The sequence below is a fragment of the Zosterops lateralis genome (assembly GCF_965231275.1).
Source record: "Zosterops lateralis genome assembly, chromosome: 33".
In the NCBI taxonomy this organism is placed as follows: domain Eukaryota; kingdom Metazoa; phylum Chordata; class Aves; order Passeriformes; family Zosteropidae; genus Zosterops; species Zosterops lateralis.
In genome coordinates, this window is record NC_139793.1 from 3558665 (window position 1) to 3581807 (window position 23143).

The 23143-nt window shown below is 50.2% G+C and overlaps 1 protein-coding gene across 1 annotated transcript in view; it reads right to left on the reverse strand.

Moving 5' to 3' along the window:
* Positions 1 to 22910, reverse strand: part of FLNA (filamin A) — a 105388-nt gene extending 82478 nt beyond the window's left edge. Inside the window, exons 1-8 of the mRNA XM_083881370.1 lie at positions 20572 to 22910; positions 14006 to 14254; positions 13280 to 13377; positions 10991 to 11138; positions 9297 to 9415; positions 8426 to 8503; positions 5821 to 5983; positions 2675 to 2875 (exon numbers count right to left, since the gene is read on the reverse strand). Of these exons, the coding sequence (XP_083737496.1) occupies positions 2675 to 2875; positions 5821 to 5983; positions 8426 to 8503; positions 9297 to 9415; positions 10991 to 11138; positions 13280 to 13377; positions 14006 to 14254; positions 20572 to 20959 (1444 nt within the window). The 5' untranslated portion in view covers positions 20960 to 22910. The remainder of the gene's footprint in view (positions 1 to 2674; positions 2876 to 5820; positions 5984 to 8425; positions 8504 to 9296; positions 9416 to 10990; positions 11139 to 13279; positions 13378 to 14005; positions 14255 to 20571) is intronic.
* Between the last annotated feature and the right edge of the window lie 233 nt (positions 22911 to 23143).

Sequence of the window (23143 nt, forward strand, 5' to 3'; positions counted from 1 at the left end):
GGGTTTGGGAATTTTTGAGGTTTGGGGTTTTGGGATTTTGGGAATTTGGGGATTTTGGGGCTTTGGGGATTTTGGGGTTTTGGGAATTTTGGGATTCTGGGAATTTTGGTTTTGGGTTTGGGGTTTTGGGATTTTGGGGTTTTGGGATTTTGGGTTTTGAGGTTTTGGGATTTTGGATTTTTGGCTTTGGGAATTTTGGGATTTTGGGAATTTTGGTTTTGGGTTTGGGGTTTTGGAGTTTGGGATTTTGGGCTTTTGGGGCTTTGGAGTTTTGGGCATTTTGGATTTTGTGGTTTTGGGTTTGGGGTTTTGGAGTTTGGGATTTTGGGCTTCTGGGATTTGGGGTTTTGGGGATTTTGGGGTTTTGGGGATTTTGGGGTTTGGGGATTTTGGGATTTCGGGGTTTTGGGGTTTGGGAATTTGGGAATTTTGGGATTTGGGGTTTTGGGGACTTCCCCCCCTCCACCCCCCAGGCCCCCCCTCACCGTCAGTGGGGTCCCCACGAGGCCCCGGGAGGCGCTGCCGGGACACGGGGACAGACAGACAGAGGGACAGACACAGGGACAGACAGAGGGACAGAGGGACAGACAGACAGAGGGACAGACACAGGGACAGACACAGGGACAGACACGGGGACAGAGGGACAGACAGGGGGACAGACACAGGGACAGACAGAGGGACAGAGGGACAGACACAGGGACAGACACAGGGACAGACACGGGGACAGGGGGACAGACAGAGGGACAAGGACAGGACAGAGGGACAGGGGGACAGACAGAGGGAGGACAGAGGGACAGAGGGACAGAGGGACAGACACAGGGACAGAGGGACAGACACAAGGACAGGAGGGGACAGGGAAGGACAGAGGGACAGAGGGACAAAGGGACAGAGGGACAGACAGAGGGACAGAGAGGGGACAGGGATGGACAGGGAGAGGACAGACGGACACAGGGACAGGAGAGGACAGTGAGGGACAGACAGAGGGACAGGGGACAGAAGGACAGAGGGACAGGAGGGGACAAAAAGGGACAGGGAGGGACAGACAGAAGGACAGATGGACAAGGAGAGGGGCAGGGAAGGACAGATGGACAGTGAGGGACAGAGGGGACAGACAGAGGGGACAGAAGGACAGATGGACAGAGGGACAAGGAGGGGACAAAAAAGGACAGGGAAGGACAGACGGACACAGGGACAGGAGAGGACAGGGAGGGACAGACAGAGGGACAGGGGACAGACAGGACAGATGGACAGAAGGACAGGGAGAGGACAGGGAAGGACAGACGGACACAGGGACAGAGAGAGAGAAAAGCAAAGTCACCGGGGAGGGGTCTCAGGACCCCCCCCCCCAAAATAAAACAGCGACAGCCCCGAAACCCCCAAAGGAGAGACCCCCGAATTTGGGGAGGGGGAAATAGAGACCCCCAAATTTGGGGTTTTGAGGAACAGAGACCCCCAAACTGGAGGACAGAGACCCCAAATTTGAGGAGGGGGATCAGAGACCCCAAAAGGAAATGAGAGACCCCCAAAATTGGGGAGTTTAAAGCACAGAAAACCCCAAAATTGGGAGATTTAAAGCACAGAGACCCCCAAATTGGGGGATAGAGACCCCAAATTGGGGAGGCTTGAAGGACAGAGACCCCTCCCCAAATTGGGGGACAGAGACCCCCAAACTGGGAGAGTTTAAAGCACAGAAACCCCAAATTGAGGGTTTTAAACACAAAAATCCCCATTCAAAACCACAAAAAAAAACCCCCCAAAATTTCAAACAACAAACCACGAAACCCCCCAGAATTTGGGGAGGGGTCTCACCCCCCCACCTCCCCGTGTCCCAGAATTTGGGGAGGGGTCTCACCCTGGCCCACGGTGACGCTGAAGGGGGGGCTTGAAGGACAGAGACCCCCAAATTGGGGGTTTTAGAGGACAAAGACCCCCAAATTGGGGGTTTTGGAGCACAGAGACCCCCGAATTTGGGGAGGGGGGATCAGAGACCCCAAAAGGAAACGAGAGACCCCCAAAATTGGGGAGTTTAAAGCACAGAAACCCCAAAATTGGGGGACAGAGACCCCAAATTTGGGGGTTTAAGGGACAGAGATCCCCAAATTTGGGAGATTTAAAGCACAGAGACCCCCGAATTTGGGGTTTTAGAGGACAAAGACCCCCAAATTTGGGGTTTTGGAGCACAGAGACCCCAAAAGGAAATGAGAGACCCCCAAATTTGGGGAGTGGGAAATAAAAACCCCCAAAATTGGGAGTTTTAAAGCACAAAAACCCCAAATTTGGGACCATTCAAGAACAGAAAAAAAACCCCAAAATTTGGGGAGGGGTCTCACCCCCCACCTCCCCGTGTCCCAGAATTTGGGGAGGGGTCTCACCCTGGCCTACAGTGACGCTGAAGGGGGGGCTTGAAGGACAGAGACCCCCAAATTGGGGGACAGAGACCCCAAATTTGGGGGTTTAAGGGACAGAGACCCCCAAATTTGGGGATTTGGAGCACAGAGACCCCCAAATTGGGGAGATCAGAGGACAAAGACCCCCAAATTTGGGGAGGGGGGAATAGAAACCCCCAAATTGAGGGTTTGAAACACAAAAAACCCCATTTCAAAACCATAAAAAAACCCCAAAAATTCAAACAACAAACCACAAAACTCCCCCAGAATTTGGGGAGGGGTCTCACCCTGGCCCACGGTGACGCTGAAGGGGCTGCGGGGGATGGGGACCCCCCCGAAGGTGACGTGGACCAGGTGGGACCCCTCGCTCTGGGGTTTGTAGGAGCAGCGGAAGGTCCCGGCCCCTCGATCCTCCAGGGTGGTCTCGGGGGTCCCGCGGCGCCCGGAGGGGTCCACGATGGAGACCCCGACCTCGCCCGGGCCTGCGCCTAAAGAGGGTGGAGACCCCTCCTCAAATTGGGGCAGGGATGGGGAAATTCCCAAAAAAATTCCCATGAAAATCCTCCAAAAATTCCCAAAGAAATTCCCCAAAATTCCCAAAGAAATCCTCCAAAAATGACCAGAGAAATCCCAAAAAAATTTCCCAAAATTCCCATGGAAATCCCAAAGAAATCCCCCAAAATTCCCATGGAAATTGCAAAAATTCCCACAAAAATCCCCCAAAATTCCCATGGAAATTCCCAAAGAAATCCCCCCAAAAACCTCCCAAAATTCCCATGGAAATCCCCCAAAAAATTCCCACGAAAATACCAAAAAGTCCCCATGGAAAGTCCCCAAATTTCACACAGAAATCCCCTAAATTCCCACGGAAATCTCGCCAACATTCTCATGGAAATCCCAAAAAATCTCCCCCAAAATTCCCAAAGAAATCCCCAAAAATTCCCATGGAAATCCCCCAAAATCCCCCGAGAAATCTCAAAAAAAATCCACATGAAAATCCCAAAATTCTCATGGAAATCCCAAAAAATTTCCCCCAAAATTCCCATGGAAATTCCAAAAAAATTTCCCAAAATTCTCATGGAAATTCCAAAAAATTCCCATGGAAATCCCCCAAAAATTCCAATGGAAATCCCCCAAAAATTCCCAAAATTCCCATGGAAATCCCAAAACTCTGGGGTCCACGATGGAGACCCCGACCTCGCCCGGGCCTGCGCCTAAAGGGGGTGGAGACCCCTCCTCAAATTGGGGCAGGGATGGGGAAATTCCCAAAAAAAATTCCCATGAAAATCCTCCAAAGAAATCCCCCAAAATCCCCAAGAAAATCACAAAAAATCTCCCAAAATTCTCATGGAAATTCCAAAAAATCCCCATGAAAATCCCCCAAAGAAATCCCCCAAAATCCTCAAGTAAATCCCAAAAAATTCCCCCTCAAAATTCCCATGGAAATCCCAAAAAATCCCCCCAAATCCACATAGAAATCCCCCAAAAATCATGATGAAAATCGCAAAACATCCCCCAAAATCACCATGGAAATTCCCCCAAAATCCCCATGGAAATCCCTAAAGAAATCCCCAAAATTCCAATGGAAATCCCAAAAATCCCCATGAAAATCGCCCAAAGAAATCCCCCAAAATTCCCAAAGAAATCCTAAAAATTCCCATGAAAATCGCAAAATCCCCATGGAAATCTCCCAAAAAAATCACACAGAAATCCCCCCCAAAATTCCCATGGAAATCGCAAAATCCCCATGGAAATCTCCCAAAAAATTCCCACAAAAATCTCCCAAAATTCCCAAAGAAATCCCAAAAATCCCCATGAAAATAGCAACAATTCCCATGGAAATCCTCCCAAATTTGACATAGAAATCCCCCAAAGAAATCCTCCAAAATTTCCCATGGAAATCCCAAAAAATCCCCAAAAAAATTCCCAAAGAAATCCTCCAAAATTTCCATGGAAATCCCAAAAAATCCCCCAAAAAATTCCCAAAGAAATCCTCCAAAATTTCCATGGAAATCCCAAAAAATCCCCAAAAAAATTCCCAAAGAAATCCTCCAAAATTTCCATGGAAATCCCAAAAAATCCCCCCAAAAATTCCCAAAGAAATCCTCCAAAATTTCCATGGAAATCCCAAAAAATCCCCCAAAAAATTCCCAAAGAAATCCTCCAAAATTTCCATGGAAATCCCAAAAAATCCCCCCAAAAATTCCCAAAGAAATCCTCCAAAATTTCCATGGAAATCCCAAAAAATCCCCCAAAAAATTCCCAAAGAAATCCTCCAAAATTTCCATGGAAATCCAAAAAAATCCCAAAAAAAATTCCCAAAGAAATCCTCCCAAAATTCACACAGAAATCCTCCCAAAATTCCCAAAGAAATTCCCGAAAATTCCCACTGAAATCCCACAAAAAGATCCCCAAAGAAATCCCCCAAAATTCCCTCCAGGACCCCCCAAACCCCTCCAGGACCCCCCAAATACCCCAAAATCCCCCCCAAAACACCTCCAGGACCCTCCAAACCCCTCCAAGATCCCCCAAACACCCAAAACCACTGTCCTAGGACCCCTCAAAATATCCCCCAAATACCCCAAAATCCCCCCAAAACCCCTCCAGGACCACCCAAACCCCCCCAAAACTCCAACGTATCCACTTAAGACCCCCCAAAACCCTCCCCACACCCTTCCAGGACCCCCTAAATCCGCCCAAATCCTCCACATATCCACTCAAGACCCCCCAGAATCTCCCCAGGACTCCCTAAAAGCCCCCAAACCCCCCAAGAACTCCCTTAGAACTCCCCAAATCCCCCCCAGGACCCCCTAAATTCCATCCAGGACCCCCCAAAACATCCCAAATCCCCCCAAAGACCCACCAGCAGTGAAAATGTCGAAGTGTGTTCCCTTGTTGACCACATTTCCCATCGGCTCCAGCCCCGGCCCCGAGGCCGTGACCCCCCAGGACCCCTCAAACCCCCCAGGACCCCCCAAAACACCCCCAGGACCCTCCTCAGAACCCCAAAATCTCACCCAGGATCCCCCAAACTCCTCCAGGACCCCCTAAATCCAACCCAAACCCCTCCAGGACCCCCCAAACCCCTCCAGGACCCCCTAAAATCCCTCCAGGACCCCCTAAAATCCTCCAAGACCCCCCAAATCTCCCCCAAAATCCCCCCTAATCCCCCCAAAAGCCCCCAAGAACTCCCCTAGGATCCACCAAATCCCCCCCAGGACCCCCCAAAACCTCCATATATCCATTTAAGACCCCCCCAAAACCCTCCCAAATCCCAACCAGGACTCTCAAATCCCTCCAGGACCCCGCAAATCTCCCCCAAAATCCCCCCAAAATCCACCCGAATCGCCCTTAAACCCCCCAAAATCCCCCCAAACCCTCCCAAATCCTTCCAGGACCCCCCAAAACATCCCAAACCCCCCCAGAAACCCACCAGCGGTGAAAATGTCGAAGTGGGTTCCCTTGTTGACCACATTTCCCATCGGCTCCAGCCCCGGCCCCGAGGCCGTGACCCTCCCGGCGTCTCCGGCCGCTCTCCCCACCTGCACCTCGAAGGGGCTCTTGGCGATGTGTTGGCCGGCAAAGAGAACTGTCACCTGCAGGGGGGACCCCGAAAATGGGGAGGGGTCACTCGGGGGGACACCCCGAAAAAATTCCGGGAGAAATGGACACAGGAAAGGGGAAGAATTGAGTGAAAATGTCCCAAAAATGGCCCAAAAATGGTTCAGAATGGCCCTAAAATGGTTCAGAATGGCCCTAAAATGAATTGGGACCCCAAAAAATGGAATCAGGACCCCCAAAAATGGGGAGGGGTCACTCAGGGGGACACCCCGAAAAAATTCCGGGAGAAATGGACACAGGAAAGGGGAAGAATTGAGTGAAAATGCCCCAAAAATGGCCCAAAAATGGTTCAGAATGGCCCAAAAATGGTTCAGAATGGCCCAAAAAATGAATCAGGACCCCCAAAAATATTAATCAGGACCCCCAAAAATGGGGAGGGGTCACTCAGGGGGACACCCCGAAAAAATTCCGGGAGAAATGGACACAGGAAAGGGGAAGAATTGAGTGAAAATGTCCCAAAAATGGCCCAAAAATGGTTCAGAATGGCCCTAAAATGGTTCAGAATGGCCCTAAAATGACCCAGGACCCCAAAAAAATGACCAAGGACCCCCCAAAATTAATCGAGGACCCCCAAAATGACACAGAACCCCCCAAAAAATGACCCAGGACCCCCAAAAAATGACCCAGGACCCCCCAGAATTAATCAGGGACCCCCCCCAAAATTAATCAGGAACTCCCCTAATTAATCAGAGACCCCCAAAAATTATTCAGGACCCCCAAAATCTGCCCCAGGACCCCAAAAATGATCCAGGACCCCCGAAAATTAATCAGGAACCCCCCAAAATGCCCCAAGACCCCCAAAAAATGTCCCAGGACCCCCAAAATCAATCAAGACTCACCCCAAAATTAATTAGGGGTCCCCTAAATTAATCAGGGACCCCCCAAAAATGCCCCAGGACCCCCCAAAATTAATCAGAGACCCCAAAAAATAACCCAAGACCCCTTAAAAATGACCCAGGACCTCTCAAAAAATATCCCAGGAGCCCCAAAATTAATCAGGAACCCCCCAAAATTAATCAGGAACTCCCCTAATTAATCAGAGACCCCCAAAAATTATTCAGGACCCCCAAAAACTGCCCCAGGACCCCAAAAATGATCCAGGACCCCCCCAAAATTAATCAGGAACCCCCCAAAATGCCCCAAGACCCCCAAAAAATGTCCCAGGACCCCCCAAATCAATCAAGACTCACCCCAAAATTAATTAGGGGTCCCCTAAATTAATCAGGGACCCCCCAAAACTGCCCCAGGACCCCCCAAAATTAATCAGAGACCCCAAAAAATAACTCAAGACCCCTTAAAAATGACCCAGGACCTCTCAAAAAATATCCCAGGAGCCCCAAAATTAATCAGGAACCCCCCAAAATTAATCAAGGACTCCCCTAATTAATCAAGGAACCCCAAAAATTATTCAGGACCCCCCAAAAATGCCCCAGGACCCCCCAAAAATGTCCCAGGACCCCCCAAAAAATGATCCAGGACCCCCCAAAATGCCCCAAGACCCCCAAAAAATGTCCCAGGATCCCCCAAAATTAATCAGGGATTCCAAAAAATAACTCAAGACCCCTTAAAAATGCCCCAGGACCCCCCAAAATGTCCCAGGACCCCCAAAAAATTAATCAGGGGTTCCCCAAAATTAATCAGAACTCCCCAAAATTAATCAGGATCCTCCAAAAATTATTCAGGACCCCCCAAAACTGTCCCAGGACCCCCCAAAATTTAATCAGAGACCCCAAAAAATAACTCAAGACCCCTTAAAAATGACCCAGGACCTCTCAAAAAATATCCCAGGAGCCCCAAAATTAATCAGGAACCCCCCAAAATTAATCAGGAACTCCCCTAATTAATCAAGGAACCCCAAAAATTATTCAGGACCCCCAAAAATGCCCCAGGACCCCCCAAAAATGTCCCAGGACCCCCCAAAAAATGATCCAGGACCCCCCAAAAAATGATCCAGGACCCCCCAAAATGCCCCAAGACCCCCAAAAAATGTCCCAGGATCCCCCCAAATTAATCGGGGATTCCAAAAAATAACTCAAGACCCCTTAAAAATGCCCCAGGACCCCCCAAAATGTCCCAGGACCCCCAAAACTGCCCCAGGACCCCAAAAATGATCCAGGACCCCCCAAAATTAATCAGGAACCCCCCAAAATGCCCCAAGACCCCCAAAAATGCCCCAGGACCCCCCAAAACTGCCCCAGGACCCCCCAAAATTAATCAGAGACCCCAAAAAATAACTCAAGACCCCTTAAAAATGACCCAGGACCTCTCAAAAAATATCCCAGGAGCCCCAAAATTAATCAGGAACTCCCCAAAATTAATCAAGAACCCTCCAAAAATTATTCAGGACCCCCCAAAACTGCCCCAGGACCCCCCAAAATGATCCAGGACCCCCCAAAAATTCAGGGACCCCCCCAGACCTTGTGCAGGCCGGTGACTTTGGGCACGTAGGAGACGGAGAACGTTCGGTTCTTGTCGTTGTTGGCCACGACCTTGGCCTGGGGAGGGGGAAAAAGGTCAGAGACCCCCCCCAGGGGACCCCAAAAGGTTTTGGGAGACCCCTGAAGGAGTTAAAAAAAAATGCTGGAAAAATTGACACAAAATTAGGGTGAAAATGGCAAAAATTAGACCGAAAAATGGCAAAAATTAGACCAAAAAATGGCTTTGAAATGGTGCGAAACGACCCCAAAATTGACACAAATGATCCCCAAAATCCCACAAATTCCCAAAAATGACCCCAAAAAAAGCCCCAAATCCCCCAAATCTGCCCCAAATACCCCAAAATGACCCCAAAATACCCCAAATCTGCCCCAAATACCCCCAAAATGACCCCAAAACCCCCGGAACCCCTCAAATCCCCCCAAACTGCCCCCAAAATTCCCTCCAGATCCCCCAAAATTCCCCTCAAACCCCCCAAAAACTGCCCCCAAAATTCCCAGACCCCCCAAAACCCCCCAAGTCCCCCAAAACCCCCCTAAAATTCCCCCCAAAATTCCCTTTAAACCCCCCAAAACTCCCCCCAAACCCCCCAAAATTTCCCCAAACCCCCCAAAATTCTCCCCAGACCCCCCCCAAAGCCCCCAGGGACCCCAAAATTCTCTCCAAACCCCCCAAAACTCTGACAAATCCCCCAAAATTCCCCCCAATCCCCCCAAAATTCCCCCCAAAACCCCCAAATTCCCCCCCAAAATTCCCTTTAAACGCCCCAGATTCCCCCCAAATCCCCCCAAATCCCCCCAAAAAACCCCAAACCCCCCAAATTCCCCAAAATTTCCCCAAATCCCCCCAAACCTCCTCTCGGTGCCCGTCGGGGTCCTCGACATAAACCAGCACCTCCCCCTGGCCCGCGCTGATCGTCTCCACCGTGAACTCGGCCCGTTGCTGCACCACGTTACCCGTGGGCTCGATCCCTGCGACCCCAGACCCAAAACAGGGGTCACTGACCCACCCTGGGGGTCCCACAGCCATCCCAGGGCCACCAAACCCACCCTGGGGGTCCTAAACCCACCCTGGGGGTCCTAAACCCACCCAAACTCGGCCCTTTGCTGCACCACGTTACCCGTGGGCTCGATCCCTGAGACCCCAGACCCAAAACAGGGGGTTCAGATTGACCCTGGGGGTCTCAGAGCCATCCTGGGGGGTCTCAGTGTCATCCCAGAGCCACCCTGGGGGTCCCAAACCCACCCTGGGGGTCCCAAACCCACCGTGAACTCGGCCCTTTGCTGCACCACGTTACCCGTGGGCTCGATCCCTGAGACCCCAGACCCAAATTTGGGGTCATAGACTGACCTCGGGGGTCCCACAACCATCCCAGGGCCACCAAACCCACCCTGGGGGTCCCAGACTGACCCTGGGGGTCCCAAACCCACCCAAACTCGGCCCTTTGCTGCACCACGTTACCCGTGGGCTCGATCCCTGGGACCCCAGACCCAAATTTGGGGTCATAGACTGACCTCGGGGGTCCCACAACCATCCCAGGGCCACCAAACCCACCCTGGGGGTCCCAGACTGACCCTGGGGGTCCCAAACCCACCCAAACTCGGCCCTTTGCTGCACCACGTTACCCGTGGGCTCGATCCCTGCGACCCCAGACCCAAAACAGGGTCACTGACCCACCCTGAGGGGCCCAAACCCACCCTGGGGGTCCCAGAAGGATCTCAGAGGGTCCCAGATGGTCCCAGGGGGTCCCAAACCCACCCTGGGGGTCCCAGAGGGATCTCAGAGGGCCCCAGGGGGTCCTAGAGGGGTCCCAAACCCATCCTGAGGAACCCAGGAGGGGTCCCAGACCCATCCTGGAGGTCCTGGGGGGGATTTTGGGGGCTCTTTGGGGGTCTTGGGAGTCTTGAGGGGTCCCGGGGGGTCCTGGGGGGATTTTGGAGGGTCCCAAAGGGTCCTGGAGGGATTTTGGGGGGTGCCTGGGGATTTTGGGGGGTCTCAGGAGGTCTCGGGAGCCTTGGGGGGGTCTCAGGGGGGGTTTTGAGGGTCCCAAAGGGTCTTGAGAGTCTTGGGGAGATTCAGGGGGGATTTTGGGGGGTCTTGGGGGGTCCTGGGGGGTCCAAAACCCATCCTGGGGGGTCCCAGGGGGTCTCAGGGGGTCCTGGGGGATTTGAGGGGTCCCAGGGGGTCCTGGGGGGATTTTGGGGGGTCCCAAACCCATCCTGGGGGGCCCCGGGGGGTCCTGGGGGATTTTGGGGGGGGTCTCAGGGGGGATTTTGGGGGGGGGTCTCACCTGGGCCGTAGGCTCGGGCCTTCTTGGGGTTGAGTTTGGGGCGCAGGGGGGCCCCGGGGGGATTTTGGGGGGGGTCTCATCGGGGATTTTGGGGGTCTCACCTGGGCCGTAGGCTCGGGCCTTCTTGGGGTTGAGTTTGGGGCCCCGGGGGGATTTTGGGGGGGGTCTCAGGGGGGATTTTGGGGGGCCCTGGGGGGATTTTGGGGTCTCTTTGGGGGTCTCGGGGGGTATTTTGGGGGGTCCCAGGGGGTCTCACCTGGGCCGTAGGCTCGGGCCTTCTTGGGGTTGAGTTTGGGGCGCAGGGGGGCCCCGGGTTTGAGCTTGGCCTTGGGGAACTGCGACAGGTAAGTCATGACAGAGTGCTCGTCCACGTTGGGGTCCACGATCTCCTCGGGGGTGATCACCTGGGGACAAGGGACAGGTGTGTGTCACCTCCAGGTGTGTCACCTCCAGGTGAGGGGTCAGGGGTCACCTGGGGACACGGACAGCACTGTCACCTCCAGGTCAGGGGTCACCTGGGGACAGGGGACAGGTGTGTCACCCTCAGGTGAGGGGTCAGGGGTCACACAGGTGAGGGGTCACCTGGGGACAGGGGTCACACAGGTGAGGGGTCAGGGGTCACCTGGGGACAGGGGTCAGGGGTCACACAGGTGAGGGGGGTCACCTGGGGACAGGGGACAGGTGTGTCACCCTCAGGTGAGGGGTCAGGGGTCACACAGGTCAGGGGTCACCTGGGGACAGGGGTCACACAGGTGAGGGGGGTCACCTGGGGACAGGGGACAGGGACAAGGGAGTGTCCCCAGTCACCTGAGCAGGACAGGGATAGACACAGTGACAGACACAGTGACAATGACAGTGACAGTGACAATGACAGTGACAGTGACAATGACAGTGCCAGGCCCAGCGTGTCCCCAGTGTCACATGAACCGGACAGTGACAGTGACAATGACAGTGACAGTGACAATGACAGTGACAGTGACAATGACAGTGCCAGGCCCAGCGTGTCCCCAGTGTCACCTGAACAGGACAGTGACAGACACAGTGACAATGACAGTGACAATGACAGTGCCAGGAGTGTCCCTGGTGTCACCTGAACAGGACAGTGACAGACACAGTGACAATGACAGTGACAATGACAGTGCCAGGCTCAGCGTGTCCCCAGTGTCACCTGAACAGGACAGTGACAGTGACAATGACAGTGACAGTGACAATGACAGTGCCAGGCCCAGCGTGTCCCCAGTGTCACCTGAACAGGACAGTGACAGTGACAGGGACAGTGACAGGGTCAGGGACAGACACAGTGACAATGACAGTGACAATGATAGACACAATAATAGTGACAATGACAATGACAGTGACAATGACAGTGACAGGGACAGTGACAAACACAGAGACAGTGACAATGACAGTGACAATGACAGTGACAATGACAATGACAATGCCAATGTCTCCGTGTCACCTGACAGACACAATGACAATGACAATGACAGTGACAATGACAGTGACAATGACAGTGACAATGCCAATGTCCCCGTGTCACCTGACAGACACAATGACAATGACAATGACAGTGACAATGACAGTGACAGTGACAATGACAGTGACAATGACAGTGACAATGACAATGACAGTGACAATGTCCCTGTGTCACCTGAACAGGACAATGACAGTGACAACAACAATGACAATGACAGTGACAATGACAGTAACAAGGACAATGACAATGACAGTGACAATGACAATGACAGTGTCCCCAGTGTCACCTGAACAGGACACTGACAGTGACAATGACAGTGGCAGTGACAATGACAGCGACAATGACAAAGACAATAACAGTGTCCCCAGTGTCACTTGAACAGGACAGTGGCAGTGACAATGACACTGACAATGACAGTGACAATGACAGTGACAATGACAGTGACAGTGACAATGATAGTGACAATGACAAAGACAATGACAGTGTCCCCAGTGTCACCTGAACAGGACAGTGACAGACAGACTGACAGTGACAGTGACAATGACAGTGACAGAGTCAGGGGACAGTGCCACTGCCAGGTCCAGCGTGTCCCAAGTGTCACCTGAACAGGACGAGGACAAGGACAAGGACAGTGACAGGGTCAGGGACAGTGACAGATGCAGTGACAATGACAGTAACAATGACAATGACAGCACCAGGCCCAGCATGTCCCTGGTGTCACCTGAACAGGACAGTGACAGTGACAGGGGCAGTGACAATGACAGTACCAGGGGCGTCCCCAGTGTCACCTGAACAGGACAGTGACAGTGACAGGGACAATAACAGACACAATGACAATGACAGTGACAATGACAAAGACAATGACAGTGTCCTCAGTGTCACCTGAACAGGACAGTGACAGACACAGTGACAAACAGAGTGACAGTGACAATGACAGTGACAATGCCAGTGACAACGCCAGTGTCCCCGTGTCACCTGAACAGGACAGTGACAATGACAGTGACAGTGACAATGACAGACACGATGGCAGTGACAGTGACAATGACAATGCCCGTGTCCCCGTGTCACCTGTGGGATGCCCAGCCACTCGTCCGCCTGCTGCATGGCCTCGCGGGCGTTGTCCACGCCCCGGCTCGGGTCCCACGAGTCCCAGTCGGGGCACAGCCCTGGGGACAGGGACACGTCACTGATGTCCCCAAGTGTCCCCAGAGCCCATCCCAGTGTCCCCAGTGCCCCCAGAGTCCCAGTCAGGGCACAGCCCTGGGGACAGGGACACATCACTGGGGTCACCACGGTCACCAGAGCCCATCCCAGTGTCCCCAGTGCCCCCAGTGTCCCCAGTGTCCTCAGAGTCCCAGTCGGGGCACAGCCCTGGGGACAGGGACACGTCACTGATGTCCCCAAGTGTCCCCAGAGCCCATCCCAGTGTCCCCAGTGTCCCCAGTGCCCCCAGTGTCCCCAGAGTCACCAGAGCCCATCCCAGTGTCCCCAGTGCCCTCAGTGTCCCCAGTGTCCCCAGTGTCCCCAGTGCCCTCAGTGTCCCCAGTGTCCCCAGTGTCCCCAATGTCCCCAGTGTCCCCACCAGGGGCACAGCTGTCCACCAGGGCCCCCAGGGCGCGGCCGCTCTGCCAGTCCTTGCTGAAGTTGGTGATGGGCAGTGACCCCATTGACCCCAATACCCCAAATATCCTCAGAGCTCTCAGTGTCCCCAATGTCCCCAATGTCCCCAATGTCCCCAGTGTCCCCACTGTCCCCACTGTCCCCAGTGTCCCCAGTGTCCCCAATGTCCCTCACCAGGGGCACAGCTGTCCACCAGGGCCCCCAGGGCGCGGCCGCTCTGCCAGTCCTTGCTGAAGTTGGTGATGGGCAGCTGGGGCAGGCGGTTCTGGATCCAGCCCAGCAGCCGCTGTTTCGGGGTCTGGCGTTTGGCCTCCTCCTCGTCCTCCTCGTCCCACATGGGCATGGAGATGGAGTAGTGCAGGATCAGGGTCCAGATCAGCCCCAGGATCAGCTTCAGGTTCCCGTCCACGATGGCCTTGCTGTCTGTGGGGACACGGGGACATTAGGGGACATTAGGGGACATCAGGGGACATTGAGGCATTGGGGACACTGGGGACACTCAGGAGGGAACAGTGCAGGATCAGGGTCCAGATCAGCCCCAGGATCAGCCCCAGGTTCCCGTCCACGATGGCCTTGCTGTCTGTGGGGACAGCAGGGGACAGTGGGGACATTAGAGTCACTGAGAACATCAGGGGACATTGGGGACATTAGAGACATTGGGGACAGAGGGGATATTGGGGGTGTTTGGGATATTGGGGACATTGGGGACATTGGGGGTGTTTGGGGTATTGGGGACACTGGGGCGGGATCAGGATCAGGATCAGCCCCAGGTTCCCGTCCACGATGGCCTTGCTGTCTGTGGGGACATCAGGGGACAGTGGGGACACCTGGGGACACCTGGGGACACCTGGGGACACCTGGGGACACTTGGGGACACCCTGAGACACTTGAGGACACCCTGGGGACACTCCGGGACACCCTGAGACACTTGAGGACACCCTGGGGACATTTGGGGACACCCTGGGGACACTCTGGGGACACCTGGGGACACTTGGGGACACTTGGGGATACTCTGGGGACACCTGGGGACACCCTGGGGACACCTGGGGACACCTGAGGACACTCCGGGACACCCTGAGACACTTGAGGACACCCTGGGGACACCTGAGGACACTCCGGGACACCCTGAGACACTTGAGGACACCCTGGGGACATTTGGGGACACCTGGGGACACCTGGAGACACCCAGAGGACACCTGAGGACATCCTGGGGACACTTGGGGACACCTGGAGACACCCAGGGGACACCTGAGGACATCCTGGGGACACTTGGGGACACCCTGGGAACATCTGGGGACACCTGGGGACACTTGGGGACATTTGGGGATACTCTGGGGACACCTGAGGACACCCGAGGACACCCCTGGGACACTTGGGGACCCCTGGGGACACTTGGGGACACCCTGGGACACCTGGGGACACCCTGAGAACACTTGGGGACACTTGGGGACATCTGAGGACACCCTGGGGACACCTGAGGACACCCAACGACACCCTGGGGGACACCAAGTTCCCAGGAACAGTTTTTGGAGTCCTGGGTGTGTCCCCAAATCCCCAGGAACAGTTTTTGGGGTCCCAGGAACGTCCCAAAAACCACTTTTGGGGTCTCAGGTGTGTCCCCAAATCCCCATTAACAGTTTTTGGGTGTCTGGACATGTCCCAAAAATACTTTTGGGGTCTCAGGGAGTGTCCTCAAATCCCCAAAAAAATCTTTGGGGTCCCAGGAACAGTTTTTGGGGTCCCAGGAATGTCCCTAAACCACTTTTGGGGTCCCAGGAACAGTTTTTGGGGTCTCTGGGCGTGTCCCCAAATCCCCAAAAACCATTTTGGGGTCCCAGGAATGTCCCAAAAACACATTTGGGGTCCCAGGCCTGTCCTAAAAACAGTTTTTGGGGTCCTGGGCGTGTCCCCAAAACAGTTTTGGGGTCCCATGAAGTTTTTGGGGTCCTGGGTGTGTCCCCAAATCCCCATTAACAGTTTTTGGGGTCCCAGGCACATCCTAAAAACACTTTTTTGGGGTCCTTTGCGCGGCCCCACTGCGGTTTTGGGGTGTCTGGGCGTGTCCCCTTCCCCCAGCAGCTTTTTTGGGCTCTCACTTCCTGTTTTTGGGGTTTTTGGGGTTTTGGGGTTTTTGGGTTTCGGGGCGTGGCCCCGCCCCTCTCGACAGGCGGTTTTTGGGGTCTCTGGGTGTGGCCCCAAAGCCCTTTTTGGGGTTTTTTTGGGGTGTCAGGGAACGTTCCCAGGCCCTGTTATTAATTTTGGGGTCCCTTTTGGGGTTTTTGGGGTCTCGGAGTCACTTCCCAGTTCCTGTTATTGATTTTGGGTCCCTTTTAAGGGTTTTGGGGTCCCTTTTGGGGTTTTTTTGGGTCCCTTTTGGGTTTTTTTGGGTCCCTTTTGGGGTTTTTTAGGTCCCTTTTAGGATTTTTGCTTCTCTCATCCCCTCCCCCATTTTTGGGGTCCCTTTTGGTGTTTTTTTCACCCCAAACCCCCTTTTGGGGTCTCCCCTCCCCCTTTTGAGCGGGTTTTATTTTTGGGGAGGGGGAGGGGCCGTTCCCGCCCCCGCCCCTGGATTTGGGGGGGTGGGGGAGGGGAAATGGGCGTGGCCGGGGGGGTGGGGAGGGGCTCAAGCCCCGCCCCCTCCGCTCCAGCATTTTTTGGCCTTATAAGGGTCGGTCACTGCGGAGGCCACGCCCACTTTGGCCACGCCCACTTTGGCCACGCCCACCCCCAAAAAACCTCTGAGACCCTCCAAAAAAAACCAAAAAACCCCAAAAATAACCCTGAGACCCCCCCAAACCCCCCCCAAAAAACCCAAAAATAACCCTGAGACCCCCCAAACCCCCCCAAAAAAAACCCAAAAATAACCCTGAGACCCCCCAAAACCCCCCCCAAAAAAACCCAAAAATAACCCTGAGACCCCCCAAACCCCCCCCAAAAAACCCAAAAATAACCCTGAGACCCCCCAAACCCCCCCAAAAAAAACCCAAAAATAACCCTGAGACCCCCCAAAACCCCCCCCAAAAAAACCCAAAAATAACCCTGAGACCCCCCAAACCCCCCCCAAAAAACCCAAAAATAACCCTGAGACCCCCCAAAAAACCCAAAAAAATAAAAACTTCAAAAAAAACCCAAAATACCTTAAAAAAGCCCCAAAAAAACTTTTAAAAAGCCCCAAAACAACCCCAAAAAACCTCAAAAAAACCCCAAAAAAACTCCTGAGACCCCCCAAAAAAAACCCAAAAAACCCCCCAAAATAACCCAAAAAAACCCCCCAAAAAACCCCAAAAAAACCCCAAAACAACCCCCAAAAAACCTCTGAGACCCTCCAAAAAAAACCCCAAAAACCCCAAAAAACTCCTGAGACCCCCCAAAAAAACCCAAAAAAAAAACTTTAAAAAAACCCCAAAATACCTTAAAAAAGCCCCAAAAAACACCCAAAAAAACTTAATAAAAGCCCCAAAACAACCCCAAAAACCCTCAAAAAAACCCCAAAAAAACTCCTGAGACCCCCCAAAAAAACCCCAAAAAACCCCCCAAAATAACCCAAAAAAAACCCCCAAAAAACCAAAAAAAAACCAAAATAACCCCCAAAATAACCCCCAAAAAACCTCTGAGATCCTCCAAAAAATCCCCCAAAAAACTCCTGAGACCCCCAAAAAAACCCCCAAAAAATAAAACATAAAACCCCCCAAAAACCTTTAAAAAGCTCCCAAAAAAACCCAAAAAAAAATCAAAAAAACCCCCAAAAAATCCCCAAAAAAACCCTGAGACCCCCCCAAAAAAACCCAAAAAAAAACCCCCAAAAAATTCCCCCTTAAAACTCCAAAATAAACCCAAAAAAACCCGAAAAAAAATCCGAAAAAAACCCTGAGACCCCCCCAAAAAAAACCCAAAAAATCTCACAAAATAACCCAAAATAACCCAAAAAAACCCTCAAAATAACCCAAAAAAAAACCTCCAAAAAACCCTCCAGGACCCTCAAAAAAAACCTTAAAAACCCCCCAAAATAATCCCAAAAAAAACCCCAAAATAACCCAAAAAAAACCTCCTGAGACCCCCAAAAAATCCCCTGAAAACCCCAAAATAAACCCTAAAAAAACCCCCAAAAAAAACCCAAAAAAACCCCAAAAAATCCCTTTAAAACCCCAAAATAAACCCTAAAAAAAACCCAAAAAAACCCCAAAAAAATCCCCTTAAAACTCCAAAATAAACCCTAAAAAAACCCCCCAAAAAACCCAAAAAAACCCCAAAAAATCCCTTTAAAACCCCAAAATAAACCCTAATAAAAACCCCAAAAAAACCCCAAAAAAAAACCCCAAAAACCCCCAATTTTTTAACTCCTTTAAACCTTTTTTTTTGTATTTTTTTTCCCCTAAAAAACACGAATTTCTCCCATTTTTCCTTTCCGGAACTTCTCTTGTGGCTCCACCCCAAAAACTCCTTTTTTTTTTTCGATTTATTTTTTTTTCTTGGGGGGGGGTGGTCGCACGACCCCTCCCCAATTTCCCAAAATTTTAAATTAAAAACCTTTTTTCACCAAAAAAAAAAAAATCAAATTTCAACCTCATTTTCTCCCTAAAAAAATCCATTTTTTTTCCCTGATTTTTCCTCAAGGCCTCAAAATATTTTAATTTTAAATTTTTTTTAATTATTTTTTTGGGTGGGTGGTCACACTCCCCCTCCCCAATTTCAAAAATTTTCGCTCAAAATCCACTTTTTTCACCCCAAAAACCCCAAAAAACCCCAAAATACCCAAAATAAAAACCCCAAAAATCCCAAAAACCCCCAAAAAATCCCAAAAAACCCAAATTTTTTTACCCCAAATTCCTTTTACTCCAAAAAAAAACGAAAAATTTGAATTTTTTAAAAATTTTCACCCATTTTTCACCACTTTAATCCCATTTTTCCCCCAAAATTTTAAGGGTGGGGGGTCTCACGCCCCCTCCCCAAATTCCAAACCATTTCCAACTTTTTCTCACTAAAAAAAAACCACTTTAAATCTCATTTTTCATCCAAAAATTCAACTTTTCTACCCCTTAAAACTTTTCATTTTGGGGGTGGGGGTTTCACGCCCCCTCCCCAAATTCTGAGTCATTTTTTGAATCATTTTTGACCCATTTTCAGCCTTTTTTTCACCAACAAAAACCACTTTAAATCTCATTTTTTTCCTCCAAAAATTCAACTTTTCCACAACTTCCCACCCCCTAAAACTTTTATATTTTTTGGGGTGGGGGTCTCACGCCCCCTCCTCAAATTCTGACCCTTTTCTGAGCCTTTTCTGAACCATTTCCAGCCTTCAAACCACTTTAAATCTCATTTTTTCCCCCCCAAAACTCCACCTCCCACCCCCTAAACCCCCTCCCATCCCCCCAAAACCCCTTAAAAACCCCTTTAACCCCCTTCAAACCCCCAAAAAATCCCCCAAAAAAATCCCCCCAAAAAATCCCCAAAAATCCCCCAAAAAAATCTCCAAAAATCCCCCAAAATCCCCCAAAAGGTCCCCCCAAAAAACCCCTTCAAACCCCCACAAAAAAACCCAAAAAAACCCTTTTAACCCCAAAAAATCCCCCAAAATCCCAAAAAATCCCCCCCAGAAAATCTCCAAAAAACCCCAAAAATTCCCCCAAAAAACCCCTTTTAACCCCAAAAAACCCCAAAAAATCTCAAAAAAACCCCCAAAAAATCCCAAAATCCCAAAAAATCCCCAAAAAATCCCCAAAAAACCCCTTTTAACCCCCAAAAATCCCCCAAAATCCCAAAAATCCCCCCCAAAAAAATCTCCAAAAAACCCCAAAAAAATCTCAAAAAAACCCTAAACCCCCCCCCAAAAAACCCTTTTAACCCCCCAAAAAAACCCAAAATCCCAAAAAATCCCCCAAAAATCTCCAAAAATCCCCAAAAACCCCTAAAACCTCCCCCCCAAAAAAAACCCTTTTAACTCCAAAAAATCCTCAAAAAATCCTCAAAAAATCCCAAAAAAAAATCCCCAAAAACCCCTTTTAACCCCCCAAAAAAACCCCTTTAAACTCCCCAAAAAAACCCCTTTTAACCCCCAAAAATCCTCAAAAAATCCCCCAAAAAAACCCTTAAAAAATCCCAAAAAAACCCCTTTTAACCCCAAAAAATCCTCAAAAAAAAAAACCCTTTTAACTCCAAAAAATCCCCAAAAACCCCAAAAAACCCCTTAAAAATCTCCAAAAAATCCCAAAAAAAACCCAAAAATCCCCTAAAATCCCCTAAAATCCCCAACCCCCCCCCAAAAAAAACCCCTTTTAACCCCCAAAAAATCCTAAAAAAAACCCCAAAAAAATCCCAAAAAATCCCCAAAAACCCCATTTTACCCCATTTTAACCCCAAAAAATCCCAAAAAAACCCCAAAAACCCCAAAAAACCCCAAAAATCCCCAAACCCCCCCCCAAAAAAAACCCCTTTTAACCCCAAAAAAATCCTAAAAAAATCCCAAAAAAATCCCAAAAAATCCCCAAAAACCCCCTTTTAACTCCAAAAAATCCCAAAAAAAACCCCAAAAACCCCAAAAATCCCCAAAAATCCCCAAAACCCCCCCCAAAAAAACCCCCCCTTTTAACCCCAAAAAAATCCTAAAAAAATCCCAAAAAAATCCCAAAAAATCCCCAAAAACCCCCCCAAAAAAAACCCTTAAAAATCTCCAAAAAATCCCCAAAAAAAAACCCCAAAACCCCCCAAAAAAACCCCAAAAACCCCCATTTTCCCGCCCTCACCTATAGACACCAACTTGATATTCTCCCTCTCCAGGAACTCCAAAGCCACCGAGACATTTTCCAGCTGCATTTGGCGGAACGTGGGACGCGCGTTGTATTTTCGGCCCATTTGTTTTTGGCTCAAAACCTCCAGGAGGGCGATGAGCCTCAACCCGTCCCCCAGATCGGTTTGGAGGTTCCCGACCCTTTTCTGGACGCATTTTAAATGTTCGTTGCACCAGCGGGTGAAGGTGTTTTGTTGGATTCTTTTCCAGGGCGCGTCCTCGGCCAGGTCTTTCTCTGTGGCCGGCATTTCTGACTCCGGGAGGGAGGAGATGGACGAGTTGGGGTTTGGTGCTGGGGATTCGGGAGGATCCGGGGCGCGGCTCCGCCCGCCCGAACAGCTCATGGTGTGGGGGCTGAAAAAAGGGAAAAAAATGAAAAAAAAAGGGAGGGTTTAGAGGGAGAGAGGAAAAAAAAAAGGGGGAGGGATTGGGAAAAAAAGGAAAAAAAAAAGGGAAAAAAAGGGGAGGGGTTTGGGAGAAAAAGGGAAAAAAAAAGGAAAAAAAAGGGGAGGGGTTTGGGAGAAAAAGGGAAAAAAAAGAAAAAAAAAGAAAAAGGAGAAAAAAAAGGGGGAGGGTTTGGGAAAAAAAGAAAAAAAAAGGTGGAGGGGTTTGGGAGAAAAAAGGAAAAAAAGGAAAAAAGGGAAAGAAAAAGAAAAAAAAAGGAAAAAAAGGAGGAAAAAAAAGGGGGAGGGTTTAGAGGGTTTGGGAAAAAAAAGGGGAGGGTTTGGGGAAAAAAGGGGGGAGAGGGAGGGGAAAATGGGGGAGGGTTTGGGAAAAAAAGGAAAAAAAAAAGAAAAAAAAGAAAAAAAGGAAAAAAGAAAAAAAGGGAAAAAAAAAGGGGGGAGGGTTTGAGAAAAAAAAAAAAAAAAGGAAAAAAAAGGAGAAAAAAAAGGAAAAAAAAGGAGAAAAAAAAGGAAAAAAAAGGGGAGGGCTTGGGATAAAAAGGGGGAGGGTCTGGGAGAAAAGGGGAGGGCTCAGAGGGGATGGAGGGGATGCAGGAGGATGTTGGGGATGGGGTTGGTGGGGATGGAGGATCCGGGGCGCGGCTCCGCCCGCCCGAACAGCTCATGGTGTGGGGGCTGAAAAAGGGGAAAAAAATGAAAAAAAAAGGGGGAGGAGTTGGGGAAAAAAGGAGAAAAAAAAGGGGGAGGGATTGGGAAAAAAAAGGAAAAAAAAAAAGGGGGAGGGTTTGGGAAAAAAGGGGAGGGTTTGGGAAAAAAAGGAAAAAAAAAGGGGAAAAAAAGGGGAGGGTTTGAGAAAAAAATGAAAAAAAGGGGGAGGAGTTGGGGGAAAAAAGGAGAAAAAAAAGGGGAAAAAAGGGGGAGGGTTTGGGAAAAAAGGAAAAAAAAAGGGGAGGGGTTTGGGAGAAAAGGGAAAAAAAAGAAGAAAAAAAGGGAAAAAAAAGGAAAAAAAGGGAAAAAAAGGGGGAGGGGTTTGGGAGAAAAAGGAAAAAAAAAGGAAAAAAAAAGGAAAAGAAAGGAAAAAAAAGAAAAAAAAGGGGGAGGGTTTGGGAAAAAATGAAAAAAAAAAGGGGGAGGAGTTGGGGGAAAAAAAGGAGAAAAAAGGGAAAAAAGGGAAAAAAAAGGGGGAGGGTTTGGGAAAAAAGGGGAGGGGTTGGGAAAAAAAAAAAAAAGGGGAGGGTTTGAGAAAATAAAGGGAAAAAAGGGGGAGGAGTTGGGGGGAAAAAAGGAAAAAAAGAAGGAAAAAAAAGGAAAAAAAAAGAAAAAAAAGGAAAAAAAAGGAAAAAAAGGAAAAAAAAAGGAAAAAAAGGAAAAAAAGGAAAAAAAAGGAAAAAAAAGAAAAAAAGGAAAAAAAATAAAAAAAAAGGAAAAAAAGGAAAAAAAAAGGAAAAAAAGGGGGAGGGTTTGAGAAAAAAGGGGGAGGGTTTAATAGGGGAAGGGGGAAAGGGAGGGAAAAAAAGGGGAGGCTTTAGAGGGAGAGGGAAAAAAAAGGGGGAGGGTTTGGGAAAAAAAAGGGAAACAAGGGGGAGGGTCTGGGAAAAAAGGGAAAAAAAGGAAAAAAAAAGGGAAAAAAAAGGGGAGGGTTTGGGGAAAAAAGGGGGAGAGGGAGGGGAAAAAAGGGGGAGGGTTTGGGAAAAAAGGAAAAAAAAAAGGGGAGGGTTTGAGAAAAAAAGGGGGAGAAGGAGGAGAAAAAAGGAAAAAAAAGAAAAAAGGGGGAGGGTTTGGGAAAAAAGGGGAGGGTTTATGGGGCAGAGGGAAAATAAAAAGGGGAGGGTTTAGAGGGGAAGGGGAGGGTCTGGGAATGGGAAATGGGGGAGGAGGGAGAGGAAGGGAGGAGGAGGAGGAGGATGGAGATAACGGAATGGAGGAACCGGAGAGGGCGGGGATGGGGAAGGGAAAATGGGGAGCCCAAAAATGGGGGATCGGAATAATGGGGGATGGCGATAATGGGGGAGATCCAGAATGGGGGATCTGGATAATGGGAACCCCAAAAATGGGGGATCAGGATAACGGGGGAAATCCGGGATTGGGGATTGGGATAGTGGGGGGTGGAGGTAATGGGGGGAG